General features: G+C 38.8%; 1 protein-coding gene across 2 annotated transcripts in view; it reads left to right on the forward strand.

Moving 5' to 3' along the window:
* Positions 1–23,924, forward strand: part of EPB41L4A (erythrocyte membrane protein band 4.1 like 4A) — a 124,186-nt gene that overhangs the window by 67,146 nt on the left and 33,116 nt on the right. For both annotated transcript variants that reach the window (XM_063129542.1, XM_063129543.1), the window contains 6 exons: positions 3,526–3,613; positions 6,750–6,838; positions 7,940–8,003; positions 14,785–14,876; positions 17,530–17,607; positions 23,171–23,292. In XM_063129542.1, the coding sequence (XP_062985612.1) occupies positions 3,526–3,613; positions 6,750–6,838; positions 7,940–8,003; positions 14,785–14,876; positions 17,530–17,607; positions 23,171–23,292 (533 nt within the window). The remainder of the gene's footprint in view (positions 1–3,525; positions 3,614–6,749; positions 6,839–7,939; positions 8,004–14,784; positions 14,877–17,529; positions 17,608–23,170; positions 23,293–23,924) is intronic.

Consider the following 23,924-nt stretch of genomic DNA (forward strand, 5'->3'; position numbering starts at 1 on the left):
ACAAGGATGTCCGCTCTCGCCGGTCCTTTTTGTAATGGTTATGGAAGTTTTGGCGAAGGCACTAAGGGAGGATAAAGAATTAGAAGGAATTGGAGAGGTAAGGGAAATAAAGCTAAACATGTTTGCGGATGATACTTTATTGACCATTAAGAATCCATTAAGAAAATTAGAAAGAATTAAATATCAGTTGAGGGAATTTGAGGAAATTACAGGGTTAAAAATAAATTGGTCTAAATCAGAGATGATGTTGTTTAACTATACTAAGAGGGAAGAAAAGGATTGGGAAGTTAAGGGAATGGAATTGAAAGTTAAGAACGAGATTAAATATTTGGGAATTAAAATTACAAAAAATCTAGAGAATTTAGAAAGGGAAAATTTAACGAGGTTAAAGAAGGAGGTACTAGAGAAATTGGAAAAATATAAAAGATTAAATTTATCTTGGTTTGGGAGAATAGCTTTGATAAAAATGAAGATATTAGCTAAAATTAATTTTGTATTTAGGATGTTACCTATAAAAATATCAGAAACCGAGATAAAAAGTTGGCAAAATATTATTAATAAATATTGTAATGGAGAAAAGAGAGCAAGAGTGAATAAAAATAATTGGTACCTAAGCCAAAAAAAGGGGGGAATGGGTCTCCCAAACATAAAATTATACTACGTAGCAAATAGATTAAGACATGTTGTAGAAGCAATTATGGGAGTAGGAGATTTATATTGGATGGAAGAAAAAATTATAAGTAAGGTAGAGATGAATCTGGAGAATGTTTTTTTTAAAGATGGAGGAAGAAAGTGGGTTGGAAGTATAGATAATCCACTCCTGAGGACTCAATGGGAAATTTGGAGTAAATTTAAAGGGAAGCTGCTTCCGAGCAACTCTCCCTTAGCACCGATAATAATGTTAAAGAATTTCCCAGAGGATCTAAAGGGTAGATTATGTAAAATATTAAAAGAGAAAAATAAAATAAAATTAAAGGATTGGGTAAGAGATATTAAAACAAGAGAAGATATGGAAAATTTGTTAAAGGAGAAGAAGCTATCTTGGCTAGAATATGGTCAATTAGAGCAATGGAATAAAAAGTGGATTAAAGATAATAGAATGTGCAGAAAGATGACGAGGTTTGAAGAATTAGTAGTAAGTAAGGAGAAAGGAAAAGGAAGTAGTATAGTTTCAAAAGGATTAATGAGTGAAATATATAAAATATTGTTAGAGAAGGAGTTTAGAGAGAATACAGAGAAAATGATTTGGGAATCAGATTTGAAGATACAAATAGGGCGACAGAGCTGGGAGGGACTATGGAAACAAAGAGTGTTGAGAAGTTTATCAGTAAGAATAAAGGAGAATTATTTTAAAATTTTATGGAGGTGGTACCTAACCCCGGTTAGATTGAATAAGATAAGTGATCAACATTCAGCAAATTGTTGGAGAGGATGTGGGGAAAAAGGAACGTATTTACATATGTGGTGGCAATGCAAATATGTACAAAGATTATGGAAGATGGTGTTTTCAGAAATTGAAGAAATAGTGGGAATGAAAATAGAACAAACACCAAAAATAGCATTGCTGTCACTATTTGAAGATATAAAGTGTGGAAAAGGAACTATAGAGCTGATATCGAGTTTGTTGGTTGCAGCACGATTGATGATAGCTAGGAACTGGAAGATCCAAGGGGAATATTCTATTGAGGAATGGTATAAAGTAGTATGGGACATAGCCATTAATGATAAACTGACATGTAATATTAAGTGGAGAAAAGGCGTAACTAAAATAAATGAGTTCGAAGGAATCTGGAAACAGTTCCTAGTGTTCGTGTTTACTAAGGGAAGTGGGAAACCACCAGCAGAAGAAATGATTAGATTTTGGACTCAAGAATGATCCCGAGGTGGGGGGTGCACATTTATGTTAAGAATGAAGATGTTGTAGAGTGATAAGGCATATGTAATAGTTTTTGATATTTGTACTCAACAATTATTCAATATGTATGCAGCAGATATTTGATGTATTTTTTTTCTTATTGTGTTAGTTTCAGTTATATTTTGGAAATGTTTATCTATGTTTATATAGTGTTGAAAATGAATAAAAATTAAAAAAAAAAAAAAATTTCCCTTATTTATGCATAGTGGTCCTGATCCAGATTGGGGGACCTGCACACATACTTGAAGATAGAAATGGTCAACTGCACACTATTTTATTTATTTATTTATTTATTACATTTCTATACCGCCCAATAGCCGGAGCTCTCTGGGCGGTTCACAAAAATCTATACTTAATGTAGAATGCAGTTTAGCCCTGAGAGAAGAAGAGGGGAAAATTCACAAGAAATGTTTTGTGGTCAGATTTAGCAAAGATGTTTGTTGCAAAATGAAAGTTTTCTTGCTTTTTGATCAAAGAAAGCATAGAAAAACTGAAGACTTCTGACACAAATAAACAATTGCAGGGGAAAGTGAAAATGCAATATTTTACTGCTGTGTTAAGGGAATAGACCCAGCTGATAGTTAATAAAGGCATGATAAAGACAGTAATGTTTTCAAATCTTGACAAATCTTAATTTGTGTACTAAAGCATTTGTTTACTGTTATTTGTAAACGGATATGATTCAACATTTTGTGCATGTTCATGTGTGCACACATAAAGATATACAGAATAATTCTTTTTCCATGTCTTAAAGATTAAAAAAAATCAGTGCAGATAGTGATTCTGTTTGTTCTGCATTCATTTCCAGGGGAATAAATCCAATCTCAGACTTTGATGGTAGCAATACTGTTTGCAAATACGATTGTAAAGGACATTTTGACCTAGATCTCTATTGTTTGTTTTTCAGTCATATTTGACTAATGGACATTCTGAGTTTCTTTAAATAAATCCCTCTAGTGAGGGAAATCCCTCACCTGAAGTCATAACATTTTTAATGACTTTTTAATGTTAAGTTTAAAAATCTTACAAAGTAAAAAACCTCCTACATGTTACTGTCTATTACAGTTGTTCAAAACAAGGACTACAATCTTGCAATGCTGCAATAAGCATGTAAATGAGCCTCAGAAAGAACAACAGTTTATGCCCTGGTTCATATGTTACTTGCAAGGGTGCTCCTCTCTTCATGCAAATGATGTCGCTCTGACTAAGAACTTTCACACAAATGCTCAGAGACTCCATTTGTCCAGTTTCTCTCTTAGTTGTAAACTGCCCAGAGAGCCTAGACAGTTGGGCAGTATAAATATTAAATTAATAAATAAATGGGAGGCGTTGAGTTAATGGAGGCCCTGGCTGATATGTTGCATCATTTCCATGTTGAAGGGCATATGTATGAACCAGAGCTATGTCAGTATTCCTCACCCTTGGCAGGAAGCCACATGAATATGATTTATTAATCCCCCCCGGACTGAATATTGATAGTTTGATTTGTGATACTTATATACGCCTTAATACTATAAAATTCCTAAGAGATTCACCTATCAATATTAAAATCACATTTAAAATATACTATTAAAAACAAATATATGTCTATGGTTGTTCTATTAAACAAGGAGCCAAGTTCCAGCTGAGGCAGAATTGAACTACCTAGGAGTGGCAAAGACACTTGAAATGTATGGAGTTGATCTTCATCCTGTCTATGTAAGTAATATCTTTTTAAATAAAAGTAGAACTGTATGTAGCTTTGCTGAACCGGTGCAGTATCCAACGCTGTCGTTATGCTTATGCGATCGACTCGTGCTTCTATAAGAAATCTCTGGCAATAGTGTATGGTGGAGCAATGGGTTTTCTGGGGAAAAACATTGTGCCAGAATATGCTGCTGGCGTTGTATTAGAGGTTGCTTATGTAAGCGCTACATCAGTGGCGTAAGAGGAACAACAGTATTGGATACTGTCCCATTTCCCCAGACTCTTAATGTGCTGTGGGTGTTGTGGTTTTTTAAATGTACACATGAAGCTCCTCAGACTGTAAAGACTGACCCTGCCACTGAAGTGATTTTGACAGCCAGGAGATAAAGGAGCTCCATGTTGTTGTACACAGAGCATTTTGGATGGGAAGAAAACTTTAAAATGGATGGTATAAACGAAACAGAAGAATTTAATTCAAGCTTATAAGGAGTAGGACATAGGTGGTATTCCCACTGTGAGGAAAACTGCCACTCTGCTGCCCACACTGGAGGGCCAGACGCACTGGAGACAACCATAGCAGAACAGGATTCTCAGTCAGGAATTGCAATGTTATGGCTTACCAACACCTGATGTACGTGCCTAGCCTATATGGCTACATCAATTGCAATTCCTGACTATACTGGAAATAGATATTCCTTCATTTATTTATTTATTTATTTATTTATTACATTTTTATACTGCCCAATAGCCGAAGCTCTCTGGGCGGTTCACAAAAATTAAAACCACAATAAAACAATCAACAGGTTAAAAGCACAATTACAAAATACAGTATAAAAAGCACAACCAGGATAAAACCACGCAGCAGAAATTAATATAAGATTAAAATACAGAGTTAGAACAATAAAATTTAAATTTAAGTTAAAATTAAGTGTTAAAATACTGAGAGAATAAAAAGGTCTTCAGCTGGCGATGAAAGCAGTACAGTGTAGGTGCCAGGCGGACCTCTCTGGGGAGCTCATTCCACAACTGGGATGCCACAGCGGAGAAAGCCCTCCTTCTAGTAGCCACCTGCCTCACTTCCTTTGGCAGGGGCTCGCGGAGAAGGGCTCCTGTAGATGATCTTAAGGTCCGGGCAGGTACATATGGGAGGAGAAAATGTTTTCTGGTCATGCCAAGGTACACTTTTGCTATAATTACCTCAGTCCCTTGGTCCAACTGGACTATCACCTTCTTACCAGAGGGCCATTACCAGCAGCTGCCTTGGGGATAGAGCACAGAAGTGAGAGGTCAACAGGTAAGTGAAGATCACCTCAGGCCCCTGCTCCAATTGGATTCTCTCTCTGTCCTACTACAGGGGTTTCTACCACCGTCTACCTTGAGGGGTGGATCCTTCTGGGTTATTTTCATACTGTTTTAATGCTTTTTTATTAATGTATTGTTGTTTTATTTGTAAACTGCCTTGGTAGGAATTTATCTTGAAAGATTGGATATAAATAATTGCAAGAAATAAATATGGTGCTGTGAAAGAACTTAAAAAATGGATTGGAGAGGGAGCAGATTAAAGTAGAATTCCTATTTAGCCATTGCAGGCCAGAAGGCCTAAGACTGGAGAGCAAGAGTTGAGAGTGAGGGCCTTGCTAGACCTACCTGGTAATCCGGTGGGGAGTAGGGGCGACGCCGCGCTGCAGTTAGCGCGGGCCGTCACCCCTAGCTAGATGTAACATGCAACGGGGTAAGGGAAAGCCCCATCGCGTCAGCCTTTTTTTTCTAAAGGGCCATGTGCGCAGGAACACCAACGAGAAGGTAAGGCTTTTTTTAAAATAAATAAATAAAGGGTTCCCCACTCCCCCCTGCCCCCGATTTCCCCCAATGTTTGATGCCCCCCACTCGCCTGCTTGTTCGCTCGTCCGCTCACCTCCCGCTTGCCCGCTTGCTCGCCTGACTGCTCGCCCCCCTCACTCGCTTGCCCGCTTGCTACCAGCCCGCTTGCCCGCTTCCTCGCCTGTCCGCTCACCCGCTCGCTCGCTCATCCACTCCCCCCCGCTTGCCCCCCGGCCCCCATCTCTCCCCCCTGCGATTTCCTCGCCCCTGGCCCGATGGGCACTGCGCTCCATAGAAGCGCTGTGCCCAGTGCGTGGCTTCTTGCGGCTACTCACGAGTAAGTCGTGTAGCTGGGAAAAGCCATGGAAACTGCTAGAAAAACCAGGCCAAAAGTGGATCCGGTTATCCCGGGTCAAGGGAGGGTTTAGCCTGGCCTGACCCTGAGATCCCCTGTGCATCATCTGCATGCACAGGGGTGAGCCCGGGTTTCAGCCCGGGCTAAACCCTTGTCTAGCAACGGCCTGAGTGTTCGAATTCCTTCTTTTTTTCTGAGCTAAAGAGCTACTTTAGGCCCACACACAAGATTGTATGTATGCAGTGAGATTGTTGAATTGTTCTCTTTGAAAAGCAGACTCTAGTGCCGTACCACAAACTGCATTTGCTATTCTCTTCAGCCTCAAAAGCAGTTTGCCATACAGCATAGTAGGCTGAGCCCACTTGGCCACAGGACCTGGCTGTGCAGTTCTTTGGATCCTGGACTTTGTTCATAATGCTTCTGAACTGTCTGAGGAGCACTGGCAGTGAAAACCAGTAACTACATGTTTCATAACCCAGTGTTCTTCTTTTGTTTTTTTAAAGTGAAGTTTAAATCCACAGAAACACATACGTAGAAGAAGGATGGATTAAGGAGACTTTCTATGAAGGAATGTGGTTGCATTTCCATATAAAACACAATTAACTCTTCTGGAAAAATAATATAGATTACAAATCTGAGGGATTTATTCTAAGTGTCGTTACAAGATAAAAAGGGTTTATTATGAGGGATATGTTCAGGCAGGAAATATGAAAGTAACACCAAGAATCTGAGTAAGGCCCTTAAAAAGTTCAAAGTAAAGGGAAATAATAGATCATTAGTAGTTAAAAGCTACAGGATGTTTGTTAGTTCCTTAAATATACAAGGCCATTAAAAATAATTTAAGCTTTTGATGTTTTCTTCTGACCACCATGACACCAGTTTAGATGTCATTGTCTATCTTTTCACTGTGGCTCTAACAGGTTTTTTAAAACAGACATATATTTAATGAATAATTTTACATTATTTTTCCAGGGTGAAAACAAATCTGAATATTTTGTAGGGTTAACCCCTGTAGGAGTGGTTGTCTATAAAAATAAAAAGCAAGTAGGAAAGTATTTTTGGTAAGTAATATTTATCCATTCAGACCACATAACAATAATAGGTTTTAGTAAATATTGCATTGTATATTAATTGAGGCTTCCTATATACTGTTCTGTTTCTAAAACAATTCAAAATAAATTGGATAGTTTCATACTGTTATATTTTGGCTCACTTTTGCTCACTTAATGAGTACATTTAAATATTTTTCCTTTAATGGATACCTAGTACTGATTAGAGAGAAGAGAAATTGCCTCACTGATAGACACACTTCTTGCAAAGTTTTATTACGAGCCATCTCTAGCGACATTTAATTCAGGAGAAGGCATACATTTGCTATAGAGAAGCAAAGCAGACTATTATTATTATTATTATTATTATTATTTATTTATATAGCACCATCAATGCACATGGTGCTGTACAGAGTAAAACAGTAAATCGCAAGACCCTGCCGCATAGGCTTACAATCTAATAAAATCATAGTAAAGTAATAAGGAGGGGAAGAAAATGTAAACAGGCACTGGGTAGGGTAAACAGGCACAGGGTAGGGTAAAACTAACAGTGTAAAGTCCAAACAACATCAAGTTTTAAAAGCTTTAGGAAAAAGAAAAGTTTTTAGCTGAGCTTTAAAAGCTGCGATTGAACTTGTGGATCTCAGATGTTCTGGAAGAGCGTTCCAGGCGTAAGGGGCAGCAGAGGAAAATGGACGAAGCCGAGCAAGGGAAGTAGAGACCCTTGGGCAGGCGAGAAACATGGCATCAGAGGAGCGAAGAGCATGAGCGGGGCAATAGTGTGAGATGAGAGAGGAGAGATAGGAAGGAGCTAGACCGTGAAAAGCTTTGAAGGTCGACAGGAGAAGTTTATATTGGATTCTGAAGTGAATTGGAAGCTGCTTCTATTGTATGCTAATAGTTAATGACTACCATGTTTTTATAGTTGGACTTGTTCATTCAGTAATTAACATACTTTATTCATTAAAGTATTTTTGGATTACCTTTCTAGGCAACCCACCCCCTTCAATGCCTAACAGCATATATTTGCCAGAAAACAGTAATCCATTCCAGTTGTTGTTGTTGTTTTATTTGTTGGCTTATTATACTTATTTGTCTTTTCCTAACATCTAGGCCTAGAATTACGAAGGTCCACTTCAAGGAAACTCAGTTTGAACTCAGAGTTTTGGGGAAAGATGTAAGTCGGTATTTTTATTTTTAGTTTATTAAGCACGCAATCCTAAAGACACTTAGAAGGACGTAAACCCCATTAAACATAGTAATGCTTACTTCTGAGTAAACATGCATTGGATTGTGCTATAAATGTATCTAATCAATGGCAAAAAAGCAATTCAGTAAAAAGACAGATTTTATCTGTATCAGAAATTATATTTAATTCATGTGATTTGTTATTTCTACTTGTAGTTTTGAGAAAAAGATAAGAAATCTTTTTGGGAAGATATGGTGATGCATTCTCCACTACTCTTTTTTGTTGTCTATTTTTTGTTGCCTGAGGCAAGGATTGTAAAGTTCCTATAGCAGAGTAAGACTTTATCTGCACCATCTGTAATTGTAGAGTAAATTAGATTGCATGAAAGTGCTGCAAGTTGCATATAATTTATGCTTATAATAAACTTGGCTGTAAATGCCTTGAAATTATTTCAAATGTTTACTACAAATGGAAATACTGGAAGCTTTAGAAAGGCAATATCATTGCTTCTGGTGTAATGGCTGGTGACTGATTTGTTGATTTGCTGGGTTTTTTTAAATGAGACCTCACTGTTGTGCTCATGATATTAAAATACCTGACAGCACTTGGTAATATCAAGCCCTGACAGGAATGCTTTAGGGAAGTATTTCAAAGGACAAGGATGCAAAATATTACGTGTACTTTCTCTATTGTATAAGCCCTTTAAAAAGGTCTTATACAGTGAACTAATGAACCTTGGTTAGAAATTGGGAGCGGGTGATGATACTGTGTACTTTTTCTTCAGTTCACATAACAGTTCTCTCCAATCCAGTGTACTCTAGTTCATTGTTGGATTTGACTGTTTGGTTAAAAGCATTCTAACCTTGGTTAAAGATGGTGTGTGTGTGTGTTTGCATGTGTGTATATGCTAAACTCCAACTTGGAATCTTGATATCAAGTCAGTGAAGATCAGATGTAATCATGAACCAGAGTATAGGGGGTGAGGACAATGTACATACAAAATGGATGAGGAAGCATGTGGTGCCCCCTATCCCTAAACTCTCATTTATTGTTTTGTCTGCACTGGTCCTACTTCAATAATTTAGATGGGATATAATAGCTGGTTCTGTTTAATAGTATATTCAGAATTTATATTGATTTTTCCTGAGAAACGTAGATGTCACATCAGTTAAACATCTTTAAACATAGTTGTGCAGTGTTTTACAGTGAATATATCAGCCTTGAATATGGGCTATCATATAGATGAGGAATATAGATTATCCCCAGGATAACAGCAATGAATAAAGAGCAGTTTGTTGCATTTAGTAGTTTGTAATCCTGCTGTGATAAAACATCACATTATGATTACCTATGGGAAAGCATAACTTCTTATAGCTTCTCCTCCAGGCAAATTAAATTAAAGATGATAAACCAATGAACATTTCAAAGCTTTTAAAAAGCTGAGGTTATCCAATTCATATTTAATGATACAAGTAATTCCACTTAGCCACTTTAGAAATTAAAGCTTTTCTTGGATATATCATAAAATGTGAGACTTGTTATGAGGAAACTTTAATAATAAAACAGATTTAACTGTTTTGGGAGTTTATTCTCATAAGCTAAACAAATAAAATATATGGTTTGCATCCATACTTAAGCCAGATCAATTGTGCTAATGCAAGTGGATTTCCTCACGCCATGAAAATGCTACACAGAAAGTCAGGAGCCCCTGGTGAATAGGGTGAGCTACAAAATGACCAACTGGAACAAAAGCAGTGAAAGAAGAGGAGGATCCAAAAGTTGCTGGTCTCAGCTGAACTGATGGAGTCGCCCTGCTTCCCTTCTTTCCCTCTGCTGCAGCCTCTTCACTCTTTTCCCCCTCATCAGGGGTCAGTGCCCTACTGTAGCAGCTCTGTGCTGATGGTCAGCTTGCCTCCTTTTACATACTCCTAGTTGTTTTTTTCTGTGTAGTTGACACCATTTTGTGATTAAGGGTACAATCCTCTGCATGTTTAGACAGAAAAGAGTCCTACAGTTCCAAGCTTTCCCTAGGTAGCTGGCTGGAGAAAGCTAGAAACTGTAGGACTTCTTCTGTCTAAATATGCATAGGATTATGCCTTAAATCTGCAATCCTATCTATACTTATTAATCCCACTGAATAAGAAGTGGGATTTGCTTCTAAGAAAACATACACGGAATCAGGCAGCATCTAGACTCCTAAAAAATATACTACCATCTCCCCTCCCCCCTGCCACCTTGGAGGGGGGGTTAACAAAAGAGGGGGAGTCTCCATTGGGGTCAAAGAGCCTTTTTTCTTTTCTTTTGTTAACTCCCACAGGGGGTGGGATTTCAGGAAGGAAATGGTGGCTGAGGGGAAAGTTGAATCCCCCTCTCTCAAAACATGGTGATCGCAGTCTGAATTGGGGCTATGCATGTTTTCACTAGGGTAAAAAACAACATAAACCTCAGCTACATGCTACATAGTTAGTGGGATGTGTAGTTTGGCTCTGAGTTTCAAGTTTAGCTCCATTTTGACAGATCTATGAAACCTCTTAAAACCTATAACTTCCTTATTGACTTTTGTTGAATGGCTTTAAATCTTGTTTGGCTGTGAGATTAAGTATTGGATTTCCAAGTATGTTTCATAGTTCAAATGCTTCTATAAGGCTGTGCACAGAAAATATTACTAGGAATGAATTAATGCAAGAACCAGGGAAGAATTTGTGTTTTGGCTAATTTAAGTGAGGTTCAATTTTGGCCAAAAAAAAAAAATCCCTACAGGATGGCTGCTATACCGCTTCACAGCCTTTATTCCAGGGTTGGCAACATATGGCCTTTGATCTACTGCATGCAGCCCTCAGCCTGATTTCAAAAATCCTCTGCATGTGATCAATTCAGATGTCTGGAAAGAGTGATCTTTCCCTTCCCTGGCTGCCCTCTGCATGGGAAAGAAAAAGTGGAGAGAGAAAAGAGGGTGGAAAAGAAAGATCAAAGCATGGCAGAAAGAGAAAAGAGGTGAGCCACCCCACAAAGCGAAGAGCAGTAGCTCTCCGCGTTTTTGGCCCTGCTCACTGCTCATATGCGGCCACTGACAGATTACCCATGAGCGAATGCAGCCCTTAAAAGAAATTAATGTGTTTTCTGCCACTTCTTTTGCTGATCATGGTTAATTCAAACAGAAATGCCCGTGAAGTAATCACTTGGGGCACAGTTCAAACTGTCCAGTCCTCGCAACGTTGAACCCACAGGAGGGTTGAGATGAAGCAGGTCTGGTAAACAATTCTTATTTACCTCAGGGTAAGGGCAGTCAGTACACAGGCAGGAGCTGCATGTCCCATCCACAGTCAAGAACTATGGACTGGAGAAAAACGGTGGTCAAAGACAGGGCTCTTCAGGACCCTAGACCGGTCCTTCAGGACCTTGGACAGATCACAGGGAGCAGATTCCTTGTTCTAATGGGATTCTAGTTACAACCCAGCACTTCCTTGTATACTTTTTGGGATTAACTCAGGCTCCGCCCCCTTTCAGAGGAGTGGATTGTCTTTCAGGGGGCAGTCCTCTGAAGTGTCAGGTCTACGAAGTGAGGATACTGTCATCTTGGGAATCTGGCCCAGGGATTGCTGTAATTTGGAGACGTGCCTGGTTTGTTCCTGGTTGTTGGGTTCAGGCTAGCTGTCAGAGCCCAGGTTCAGTGCCTCTACAGCCTGTGAGCTGGCTCTCATGACCTGGTTGGATGCCTCTCCTCCTCCCTCCATGTCCAGGTTGCTGCTTGCAATTGGGATCATACCAGGACTTGGATCTCCACAGTAGTATGTGCTTTGTGCACATAGTGCATACCACTACAACACACCATGTATTTCCCTTGTGTGTATGTGTATGTACACATGCTTTGTTGTTTACTGCTACATTCAATGACATTTAGAATCCTATGCAGAGTGGGAGAAAATCTGTTCTAAATCTAACTGGAATTATTTGTAGGCTGCCTTTAAGGGTGGAACCATCAGAACTGAAAATGTGACTGCACTCATGCAGAAGTGTGTTTTATATTCAAGCTTCACACAAGAAGCATCATAAGAGTTTTGCTTACTGATGATTTAACTTGTCCCTTGCTTCTGGTAGGCCACAACCCACTGGGCCAGAGAAGTTAAGCAATTGGAGCAAATAGCTAAAACATTTTCTTTCTAAAAGTACAGATTCCTGCTCTCGTCTTGAGATGCACAGAATAGCCTTCTATGAGAGTAGAACCTCTCTGGGAGCTTTTGGTATATCTACTAAGTGAGCTGCTCCATTGATTGGAGGGCTGTGTGAGTTGGAAGGAAAGAGTTGTGTGTGTGATTGGTTAGGACATGGCTGACTTTTGACTTGTCATATGTAAGGAGAGCGTGTTTCCATCGATAATGAAGAGAGCTCTTGTGAGAACTGAGAACTCCAAGTACCTCTGTGAAGTCAGTATTTAACTGAATTCTCATTACAATGATAAATTGACATTTTTGTCCAAAAGCATTGTCTTGTTGTACTTGGCGGAGTCTTTAAATAACTTCATTGAAGACCAGACTGGCTGCTTTGCTGTGCTGATACTTTCAGACACAAATATTCCATGTAGCTTTGTCCCAATGTCATACTGGATATTTTCTGGCATCACTGCCATGGTCACCATTTTGTTTAAAGAAGGATAAGGTCAAATAAGTTGTCAAATAAAAGCAGTGGAGACTAGGATGTTGACAAGAAGTGGATAAGGGTAAGGTTGGCTAAATAGCGGACAGGCTTGCGCCAAAGCACACAACACCCACCTACCCTGGGCAAAAGATGCAAAAAATGCGAACGCATTCCCAAATTCATAAGGATTGGAAAATTATTTCCTTTTTATGATCTGATGGGGTGGGGGAGATTTCCCTCAGCTGGCAACTGCGCTGGACCAATTGTAGAAAAGATGAAGAAATGAGAATGAGGAAATGAGGATTTCTCCCTCACAGACTCCTGGAATAGATGCCAGCAGAAGGCTAAAAGACTGAGAGGGACTGATGGAGACACAAGCCATGGCAAGCCACAGAGCAGGCAAACATCTGTCAAAAGTAGCAGACAAGCTACCCACCCACCATGGCTTATTCTTAGAGTGGCTTAGCGTGACATAAGAACAGACCCTAAGGCTTTTAATCTACTCGTGTTTACCTTTACCTTTGTTTTAATCTACTCATGTTAATGTTTTGGTAAATTTTGTATATTTTTGACATTTCAAAGGTCTTAGAGTCCTGTGGCTAGGATCCAAAGACCATTTAAGGTGCACCCAAGGGCTTATACATACCCAGTGAGATTTGTTTTACTTTTTCTGTTTTAACTAGCAGACCCTTGTGCAGTATCATAAGCCTCTTTTGAAAATACTCTGAGTTTCAAAAGCCCTGAGAAACGTAGAAAGTTGATGTTTGCGAAATGCCAGCTCAAAGTCTCCTTGAGGTATGCAGATCAAGATGCATACATCTTTGGATTTTGGCATATATTGTAGTGTGTTTATTAATCAAACTTAACTTTCTTTCTTTGTTTTATTATGTACTTTGAAATAATACTTAAACCTAGAACCTGCAACACAGTGTACAATATCAAATAGCCATGTTGGCTGCTACCAAGGAAGCTCTTTCAGGTGTCTACAAAGGTTTTCATGAGCTTAGTGTAAACATTAACACTTTTCTTTGGACATTAGTCCCTATTGCATTCCCTGCTGCTCACTCACACCCACTCTGTTGGCTGTTTTTTAAAATTTCCTGAATTTCACAAGCGAGCCATTGTACAGCAATGGAAGCTGCTGTTGGGTCAGTGAAGGAAGGCAAGGTCTGCAATCCTATGGATATTGAAAAAGGAATGTCTTTACTGGTTTGGGTTTCTACATTTTAGAGTGTGTAGACTTTCATTGACTTTGGACTTTTAGAAGAATTAGACATCATATAAATTATACTAGATTTTTCATTCCTTGGCTTGTTAAATCTATGCTGTCTAATGAGTAACTTCACTTGGCTTTAGAGGCATTCTTTTCAAGCTCTGAAATCAATTAAATTGACCATGCCATGCCATTGGAAGGCTAATATGTTTCTTACACTTGCATTCTTTCTCTCTCTCTTGAAATTCTATAACTCATCCAACTGACAGATGGGATTTCTTGAAAGAACTACAATAATTCATCTGTGCCACCATTGTTTGCTGCATACACACCACACCTCACTAGTATTCTTTATAAAAAATGTTCACTTCGGAGGGTTTCTGCTTATGTAAATATTTCTCAATGATTTGACTGGTATTTGTTTTTGTAAGCCTCAGTCTTGAACGTGGTGACTATACTACTTTGAGCCTTCAGAAAATATAGGACTACTGCACATGTACTTGTTATGGTATGAAGGTCAATGTCTGTGTCAGAATGTGATGCATGTATGTATTTGCTTTCCAATGTATGAACCCAAGTCAAAAAAAGATGCATCACCACAATGTAGGCACATGTTTTTCTCAATATGGTTTAACCTTAGTGTTAGAAAATATAACACACAAAGTGGTCCTTTGAACATGTGTTGACTTGCTAAGATGATAAAAATGATTCATGATTTTTAGGGTCAAAACTATTTAAATAAATGTTTTTCATCAACCAGTGGATACAACAGTGTTATTCCATTGTCATTACTGGCATTCCTCCTGATAGACAAGGGTAGAAGTAAAAGAAGAATTAACATTCACGTGATCAGAGTATCAAATGCAAATCCTTTGTGTCAGAAGAATCCTTCACAACGCTTCACTTTTTTTTAAATTTCAGTGTAATGAAACATCCTTCTTTTTTGAAGCACATAGCAAAACCGCATGCAAACATTTGTGGAAATGCTGTGTAGATCAGCACACGTTCTTCAGGTAAGTAAGCTGCAGCTGTAAAGCATCTGTCATTGAAGACAGGCGCATCGTGGCGGGTGTGTGTGTGCACTTTAGAGCTTAAGTCTAATGCTTATCTGCAGTTCAAGCAAGTATATTCCAATCTCTTCAACTGGCCTGGCTATATTAAAGAACAAAGTACCAGCTGGTTTTCTTACACTGGTTTGAATACAAAAAACAATGGGCGGAAGGTCAATAGCTGCTGTTTCTGGTTTGCACATGTATGTGCAAGTGTTCACCCAGTGTTATAAATGGGTAGGTCCTATAGCACTTCTCATGCAACTGGAAGAATTTTTCTTGGATTTAGTTTCTTTTTTTGCACCATGATCTAGCATAAAGTTTGAAACAGCATTTGTATGAGCAGAAGACATCACTAGTTTTGCTAAAATAACATTAATACTCAGACATGAGAATGATGAAAGGAGAGCAATAAGCCACTGTTTCTAAAAATGACAGGGAAATAAAAGAAACATAGTTCAGTCTAGTAGAATCTTCCTCTTCTAAAAGATTTCATGCAGACTCTGGAGTAGGCGTCTGTGCATAAAGTAGATGCAACGCCAAGTATTCCTGACCATTGGTTACACTGGCAGGGGCTTTCTGGGAATTGAAGTCCAAAATGTCAAGAAATCTACCTTCTGCCAACACTTGATCTATAGAATCTTGGCAATTTTGTTATCTGATATTTGTTAGCACGATTTATGGGACAAATTATCTTGAATTTCAGAGTTGCCAAAATTTCTCACAAATTTGTATTTTTTACAGAAATTGTTAAGCATTTTCCACACATAATTTATTTTTAAACCTTTGCTTGCATCCTAAGTTGCTTCTCCATTCACATAATGAAGGGACCAATTTTCACCAATTCCTCTTCCACGGTTTGCAGCAGCCTGGATCATATTCTAAATCATTCCCAAGAGTACCTCAGTCCCAGGAGCATATTTTCAGGGGCTGCAGAAGAAAAAGGGAGGTGGAAAATCCCTGTTCTGTGAACATGAACTCTGTTCTATTTATGGGAAGAAAGTTGCGATAGAAGTGCTATGTCTGTTTTTATAAACAACCAAACGAAACAGGTTAATGAAGTTGAACCTAGAGTCCTATATAGCAGGGGTAGGCAACCTGGTGCCCTCCAAATATTTTGGACTATGACTCCCATCAGCTCCAGCCAACGTGACAAATGGTCAAGGATTATGGGAGTTGTAGTCAAAAATATGTGAAGATACTTCTGGATTTCCATTGCTTTCCTCCCTCATTATAACCTCTCCCTGCATTTTCTGGGGGATTTTTCATTATGAACTAAATCCATCCTGAGTTTCCACCTCATTCAATACTAACTGATATTATAGGGGCTTTATTCTACATCTGTATATGCTCTACATGATGTATGTTTCAGTGATGCTTCCATCAGCTGATGTTGTGTAAATGAGAGAGAACAAATCCTAATTTCTAAAAGTGCAGAAAATCCTAAGAAGCACACTTGTAGCCACCAGCTCCTAGCATAATCTTGTGAATAGCTAGTTTTTAATCTTTATTGTAAAGGCCTACAAATGAGTAGCATTTATAATATAGAAAAATGGTATGGCCCCATCTAGTGGGTAAAGTATTATGCATATTACATAATTTCAAGAGGCTATAGAATTAATGGAATTAATTTTCAGAACTTTCATGGGATAAATATTTGCCATATTTCCATAGAATTGGTGAAGTCTTCAATACTTGTTGAAATGGCTCTTGAGACAGTTGTAGCAGGCAACATCTGTACAATCCTGAGCGCAGTTAGCTGTTCTGTTCATTTCAATAGAACCTATATATGAATAAATGTGTACAGGATTGCAGTCTCTGGGTACAATTAGGATAAGTTTTTAAATAAATCAGGATGACAAATCAAAAAATGGGACTATGAAGTTCTTAACTTTGGCTGAATTGTGCCCCATATTTATAGAAGTACTATTACACAATCTTTCAACCATCAGAACTTATACTCTTCATTAATATTTATGTTGTGCTACAATATAGCATAGCATTAAACTATTCTGGGCAAGGAGTTTAACATTCCAAAGAGAACACTAGGAAGTAATTTGGATCACTATATCGTCTTGCCCATGCCCACATATAGAGAGAATTGTGCTTGAAGTCTCTTGAAATTAACAAGACTTAAATTAATTTTTATCAATGTAAGCATGACTATTTTTTTTCTTAATTGGGGTCTCCTGTTAGAATAGGAAAACAAATACAAGGCTTGTTTTAGGGTTATTTGAGGGTTTTCTAACCCTTAAACAACCCCTGCCTCCTAGATTCCCAAACCATGGCAAGCCAGGCACCCATGGGTACCATGCAAAAATGATGCCCAAGGGTACCCAGCACAACAGCCCCCGCAGATTAATTAAGACAGAATGGGCTGTCATGACATGCGAACAGGTCCAGCGGCTTGGCTCCTTTTAGCTGCAATAACCTGTTTATGTCCATAGAACGTCTAATCTTATAAAGTTGCCTGCAAAAGAGGTTGTCACTTGGTAGTGAAGGTAGTGATAGAGGAGTCTATAAACAATCTATGTTCCTTTATATTCTGTGCATAGTTCCATAAGGGCAAATGTACCATGTGTAACCATGGGAACGTTTTATTTTTTAATTGAAACAGAATGCCAGAAAATGAGTCCAATTCTCTATCAAGAAAACTTGGCAAGCTTGGATCTCTTGGCTATAAGCATCGGTTTAGGTAAGGCAATCTTATTATTATGACTTCAAACCTTTACTTGAAGTTTTATTCATATGCTTGTTTTTATGATCATAGAACTTTTAATTGTAGGTATCTTTGCTACATTTTATCCTCCATTTTTTCTGGGGCATATTAAAAAAGAAGGATTTCCAGAGGTCATCTTTTCCTACCTCTCACTAAAATTAAACATGTAGAGTATTGGAAAAATGAAAACTTTTCCTTTGCCCACCAATCATTGGGTAGTTTTCCAGCTTTTGCATGTTTTTCCTTCTAAATTTCAAAGGGTTGAAATGCATCTCCTAAGGCTTAATTACTGGCAGTAAGAGCTTTAAACTAAAATATGCTGATTGTTTGATATTTTGACCCCACCCTCTTTTGGCCTTGGCCCCACCCACCACTGAAATGTGGTCCCCAAGAGCTTCTCTGAAAAGGAATTTGGCCTTTCAGCTGAAAGAAGTTCCCCATCCCTGTTCTAGACTCTGAACCATTAAGACATGAATTTGCACCACATTTTTAAATTTGATTATACACCTGTGAGATATAGGATAGAACTGTTGTTACCTAAAGCTGAAATTTTTGGAACTCCCAACAAGGAACATGCTAAAATCAATGCTAGCAAGCACTATTCAGTGGGTTAAGGCAATCCAAGTTGTGGAGGCCAGCATAGGCATGCGCAAGGGGTGTGCTGGGTGGCCCAGGCACACCCCAATATCTCAAGCAATAAGCACCAAATTGAAGGGGCCATTGAGTAGGGGATCCAGACACCGTGTTAACGGTTCTCCAGCTGCTCCACTGCCACTGCTTCTGAAAGCACGCCATTGCTCCCAGCAGCAGGAGCGGAAAGGAATCACTCTGCTGGAACCCTCTTTGCTGCGAGCCACGCTTCAAATAGGCCAGTGCTGGGGCTTGAGGAGTGTCTACTCATTCCCCACCCCCTCACCTGCAACAGCCCTCCTGCAGTCAGGCAAACTGAACAATGTCCTTTATGATTGAGTAAATGTTTGCCTTTAAAATAAATAAATAAATAAATAAATAAATAAAATTCCCTGGGTGCACACCCTAGTGAAATGTGCCGCACACGCTTATGAAGGCCAACCTGCCATGTCATAGCCTCCACATCACTAACGATGCTGTAGCCTTCATCTATAGCACTAATGTCACCCTGGGATTTCATACTTGAAAGGGGCCTACATTTAGGGAGAGCTACTCCGGGGCAACCTAGACCAAGGGATCTAGGATTGCCTGAGTGGCAAGACTTATTTTGAGGAGGAGTGAGCCACAGGAAGTTCCAGGGGCTCAGCATGGATAGGGAACCCCAGAATTTTGCACAAAATTTGCAGGACTTATATATTGCTCACCTCCACCTCAGACAGGGCAGTGCTACAAAGACACACTATACCCCATTGCAGGATTGCAGTCAGTTAGGACCAGCCCACTCAGGATCAGTGGTGTAGGTCAGCTTTTGCACTAATCATAAGTGTTTCGTAGCATAGGGCTTTCTTCTCCTCCTAGAGTAAAAGGCAGGTATTCACTTACGTGGGAGAAAGAAAAGGAGTGCACTTACTCATACAATTCAGGCACCATTCAAGTAAGTGTTTTTTTAAGCAAAATTGTCCAATGGACATTTACAAACAAAGTTAGATTCCTGAAATTTCACTAGCCTATTTACACTGTATATTTTATTTGTTTAAATCAAATTATTGTTTTTACAACCATCAGAGAAGTCATGGAATTAAACTCCTTTCAGGCGCAAACCTATGCATGTTTAGATAGAAAAAGGTCCTACAACTCTCAGTCATGCTGGCTAGGGAATGCTGCGAGCCCTAGGACTTTCTTTCTGTCTAAAAATGCATAGGATTGTGCCCGTAGTCATTTCTGTTTCTTTGTAAGTTAAAAAACCAAGTCCTTCTGTTGTTAAGAAAGTTTTAATGGGGCTGCAGGATGGCAAGTCTAGTTCATGCTTTCTGGATAACTAGCAAATTGACATAAAATATGAAATATATATGAAACTAAATCTAGGATAGCTTTTTGGTTACACAACTAACTGGGTGTATACATGTCGACTTGTTGAAGTGCACATGTGCCTTAGGAAATGTTCAGATGCATAGGGAGATCTAAGCTTTGCTTCTTGGCTCCTTCTTGGCATTTTGTTGGTAAAACAGAACCTGTCCCTGCAGAGACTGTTCGTATGAGTCTCTTGGTAATGGTACTTTGGTTTGTTTTTTACTTGCAACATAATTGCTCTTCAGTCATTAGACAAATCCACCTGGATGTTTTTCAATCATTCAACTGCAGATGTTTTGGCAACTGGGAATTATCGCTAGAAAAGAGTTGTATTTGGCATCATGGATAGTTGTTTAAGAACAAAGCTTGGCAAGTCCATGAGTTTTTCTTTTGTTGAAACTGGAATAATGTTATCAGATTTTATTGTGCAACAACAGGAAAAAGGCTGTGAAATGGCCCTAGTTTTAAAATGCTTTGTTTAATATTACTTACAAAATATATTGTTTGATGTTTAAATCCCAAATTTCTACAATGACTACACACTTTCTTACACTAAGACATGTAAATCAGTTTGTGAAACTGTCTATACAGTAAATCAGCTTGTGAAACTGTCTATATGGTGAATAAACTGTTCTTGCAATCTTTTTCTGCCGACAATCATGAAAAAGCTACGTTGATTAGAATATGTTCTACAGGTCTCTTCCACTTTCTATACTTTACAGTATTTTAAGTGGATGCATTCCAGAGCCAAAAGGCATACTTGGGCTCTTTTGATGTCACCGGTTTATTGAGCAACAAATATGCAGAGATGCTGGCTGCTTGTGGCATCTTGGTTTCCAGGATACTTCTTTTCTTCAGATACTGCATTTTCCCAATGCTTGAATACATTGTTACTGGGAATATTCAGTTATTTCCCCAACTACCAGTGATATTATGAATTGGGTGCTGTGAGGAATATGGTTGTATGAACATCACAGGCACCTATTGGATAATGTCCTTGACATCACTAATGGGAAGCAAACAATTCCTTTCTATGGTTGTACCATGTGATGATCATTTTGAAAGTGTTGTTGTTTTATTGTTTTTCATGACTATGTCTTTCCTTGCTAGGCCATTTAAGCCTGGGATATATACTTTTATTTTAAAGTTATGTACCGTATTTCTTCGATTCTAAGATGACTTTCCCCCCCTATAAACATCTCTAAAAACAGGGTGCATCTTAGAATTGCAGGTGTGTTTATTATTTCTTAGAATCAAAGCTTTTTTTTCTGTTGGTGGTACTAAAATTAGTGTGCGTCTTACAGTCGATGGTGTCTTAGAATCGAAGAAATTCGGTATATGAGCTATTTCTTTCCTGCAGCATTGTTCTGCCATTTCACAAATATTTTCTGTCCTTTATCTTCAAATTTTAAATTGAAACCATTGGGCAGCAGTCCTACCTAGTGAGCAATGTACCTGTTCTCCATTACCTGTGGATTAGATATTAGGCATGGCTAGACGAGAGGGGTGGAGGGCGACGATATCGCAATTTTATGATTGCAAGATCATCGCCCTCGTCTACACACGGTGCATGACATTGCGGCCGCCATTTTGGATTTATTTTTCTTAAAGGAGAAGGAGCGCACGAGAGCTCCACCGAAATTGTAAGGTGTTTTTTTTAAAAAAAAAAAACCACCACCCTCCAGCTCTTTGTACCCCACCCCCGATTAGCACAGAGCTCATAAGGAGCTCTGTTCCTGGCTCCTCGTGTTACTCGCGAGGAGCTGGGGAAAAACTGCTATGGCGGGCCACACGTTCCGCGGTCTTGGATCATCCCAAGACCATGGAAAAATCAAAATGAAAGGGTAGGGCGATATCCCGGGGAAAGGGAGGAATCACCCCTCCCTGCTCCTGGGATGCCCTGTGCGTCATGTGGACGCACAGGGACCATTCCCGGGAAATCACCCCAAATGGCCATGCCCATTGTTGCGCCAGATCTGGGCTAACATGCATATTGAAATAAAACAGACATTTAGGATTGTTATGTGGTGAATAAACTGTTCTGGTAGTAAATGAAAAAAAATGAGTGGTAAGATTTTTAGTGGAATTCTTGTGTTTGTTCCACACACTTTTTCTCTCACTGAAGCAGGCCTGTATTTGCTCAGTTTGGCCAAATGTTGCACATTTGGGTAAGGATAAATATTATGAAACTAATTCAGGAAATACAATATAAACAACCACTCTCTATTATTATTATTTTTTAAAAAAATATGCTTTGATATAAGGCCACACATGAGAATGGCTTCCTTGGATATTCTCTTGTCTTCTCAAACGAGCAAGTACTTTGTATAGGATAATTTCCTTTGGAAAGTGGAGGTGGCGAAATTGGCAGAAGCATTTGCCTGCTACATTCAGTTTTACTTCAAAATAAAATTAAAGAGAGTAGCATTGTGATTAATATTGTACAGACAGACACCATCCATTGATCATTTTGGAACAGCTGCAACTCCAAGTGGATTAATATATATGAGGAGGAGAAGCAAAGGAGGACAGGCTTTAGCTTTGAGATAAATTAGCTGTTCTTTCTTTCTTTATTACATTTCAATACCATCCAATAGCTGAAGTTCACAAAAAACACCCTTAATTAAGATAATTAATTAGATATTAAAGGTAATAGTTAATTAAATTGTTTAGAAGCAGAAATTCTGGCACCTGTAGCTTGTCATTCTGAAGGAGAAAAGCTGTAGCTGCTGATATTCCCACTTCAACTATCTATTTTAAAAAACACTGCCTAAATCTGAGGGAGCAGAGCACTGGTGGCACAAAGCTAAGGCATCAGAGACTGGCAGTTGGGGGCCTGGAAAAACACACACATGGTAACTTACAGGTGGGCATAGCTCAAAGGCAGAGCACATCTCTGGCATCTTCAGCTGGTAGAAGGAAATTGAGGAGGAAAGACAAACTATGGCCCCCTTCAGACAACACGCTAAACCATGCTGCTTAACCACAAAATGGTTAACAGCATTCCTTTAACCATTTTGTGGTTTAGCGTGTTGTTTGAACGGGGCGTATGTATTTTTATGTTTATTTTATGTTCTTTCAGGGATTGTTGTTGTGAGACCCTTCATTTTTATCGTATGGAGAGGGAGTTATGATTGCTTAATAGAGCAAGTGCTTAGCTGACCAAGAGAAAAATTGAAGTTAAAGAAGTACAAAATACAAGATTGTTGTCCCTTTTCATTATGATGTGCAGTACAAGCTGGAAAGTGTGGAGGGGGGTTGGTTTGGTAGAGTGAGATGTCTTGTGTTAAACTGGGAAACAGGTGAGGAGGTTTAGGAAGTGATTATAATGTGAAGACAATAACCCACATTTTTCCTTTTATTGTCTAGCTATAGAAAAGCTTGGTTGAACCATGGAGAGACTTGGGAATTGGATAAGCTTTAAATTAAACCAAAATTAGAAGAAGAAGAAAAATGTTTTATTTTGGTTTAATTTAAAGCTTATCCAAATATAGATTTTTTAGTTGTACTTTGCAATTTTTCCATTTAGTCATTAAATACACTTTCTTGCATTTTTTAGTGGGAGGACAGCTTTGCAAATGAACAGAGATCTTTCTGTCCAGCTGCCTCGACCTGACCAAACAGTTGAAAGAAGTCGTAGTAAGACATATCCAAAAAGAACATCAAAAACACAGCCGATTGGTAAGCCATGCTAAACTGAACAGTCCCTGTTTACACTGGAATCTAAGTTCAAGAGAATTCTTTAAACAAATAAAACATATTTTGTTAGAATCAATTGCGCAACTACAGTTGATCAATTCTAAACTCCCATCCTAATTTTTCTCTTTTTCCCTAGGAAATAATGTATTTGTATTTTGTTCTTAACTTACGTAAACACTAAGGACCAAACTACACGTTATGTTAGTTGCGTGTTTAAACAAGCGTGCTTCAACTGGCTGCTTTTGTTTTGGGGAAAGAGCAGTCATGGTGCCCCAATCAGGAACATGCTGCCAGTCAGGATTGGGGCCCCACCTGTGCTGGTTTTCTGTTGAAACTGTCCCGGAGTTGGCTGCTGCTTGCCCTCAGTGGTGCTGTTTGTTCAGGCAGGAAGATTGCAGCAGCAGGACAGTGGATGGGTGGAAAGGTCAGATTAGGCACAGTAGTTTATTAGCCCAGTCATTTTCAGGGCATCTTGGACTATTTCCAAAATAAGCTAGTGTGCGTAGCTTATGAAGCCATCGTTGACTAAAGTCCAAACATGGTCACTCTTTCAATTTTCAGATATTACACTGTAATGCCTTGTATATATTTTATATTTACATATTCAGTATATA

Source organism: Elgaria multicarinata, chromosome 6, assembly GCF_023053635.1.
Source record: "Elgaria multicarinata webbii isolate HBS135686 ecotype San Diego chromosome 6, rElgMul1.1.pri, whole genome shotgun sequence".
Classification (NCBI taxonomy): Eukaryota; Metazoa; Chordata; class Lepidosauria; order Squamata; family Anguidae; genus Elgaria; species Elgaria multicarinata.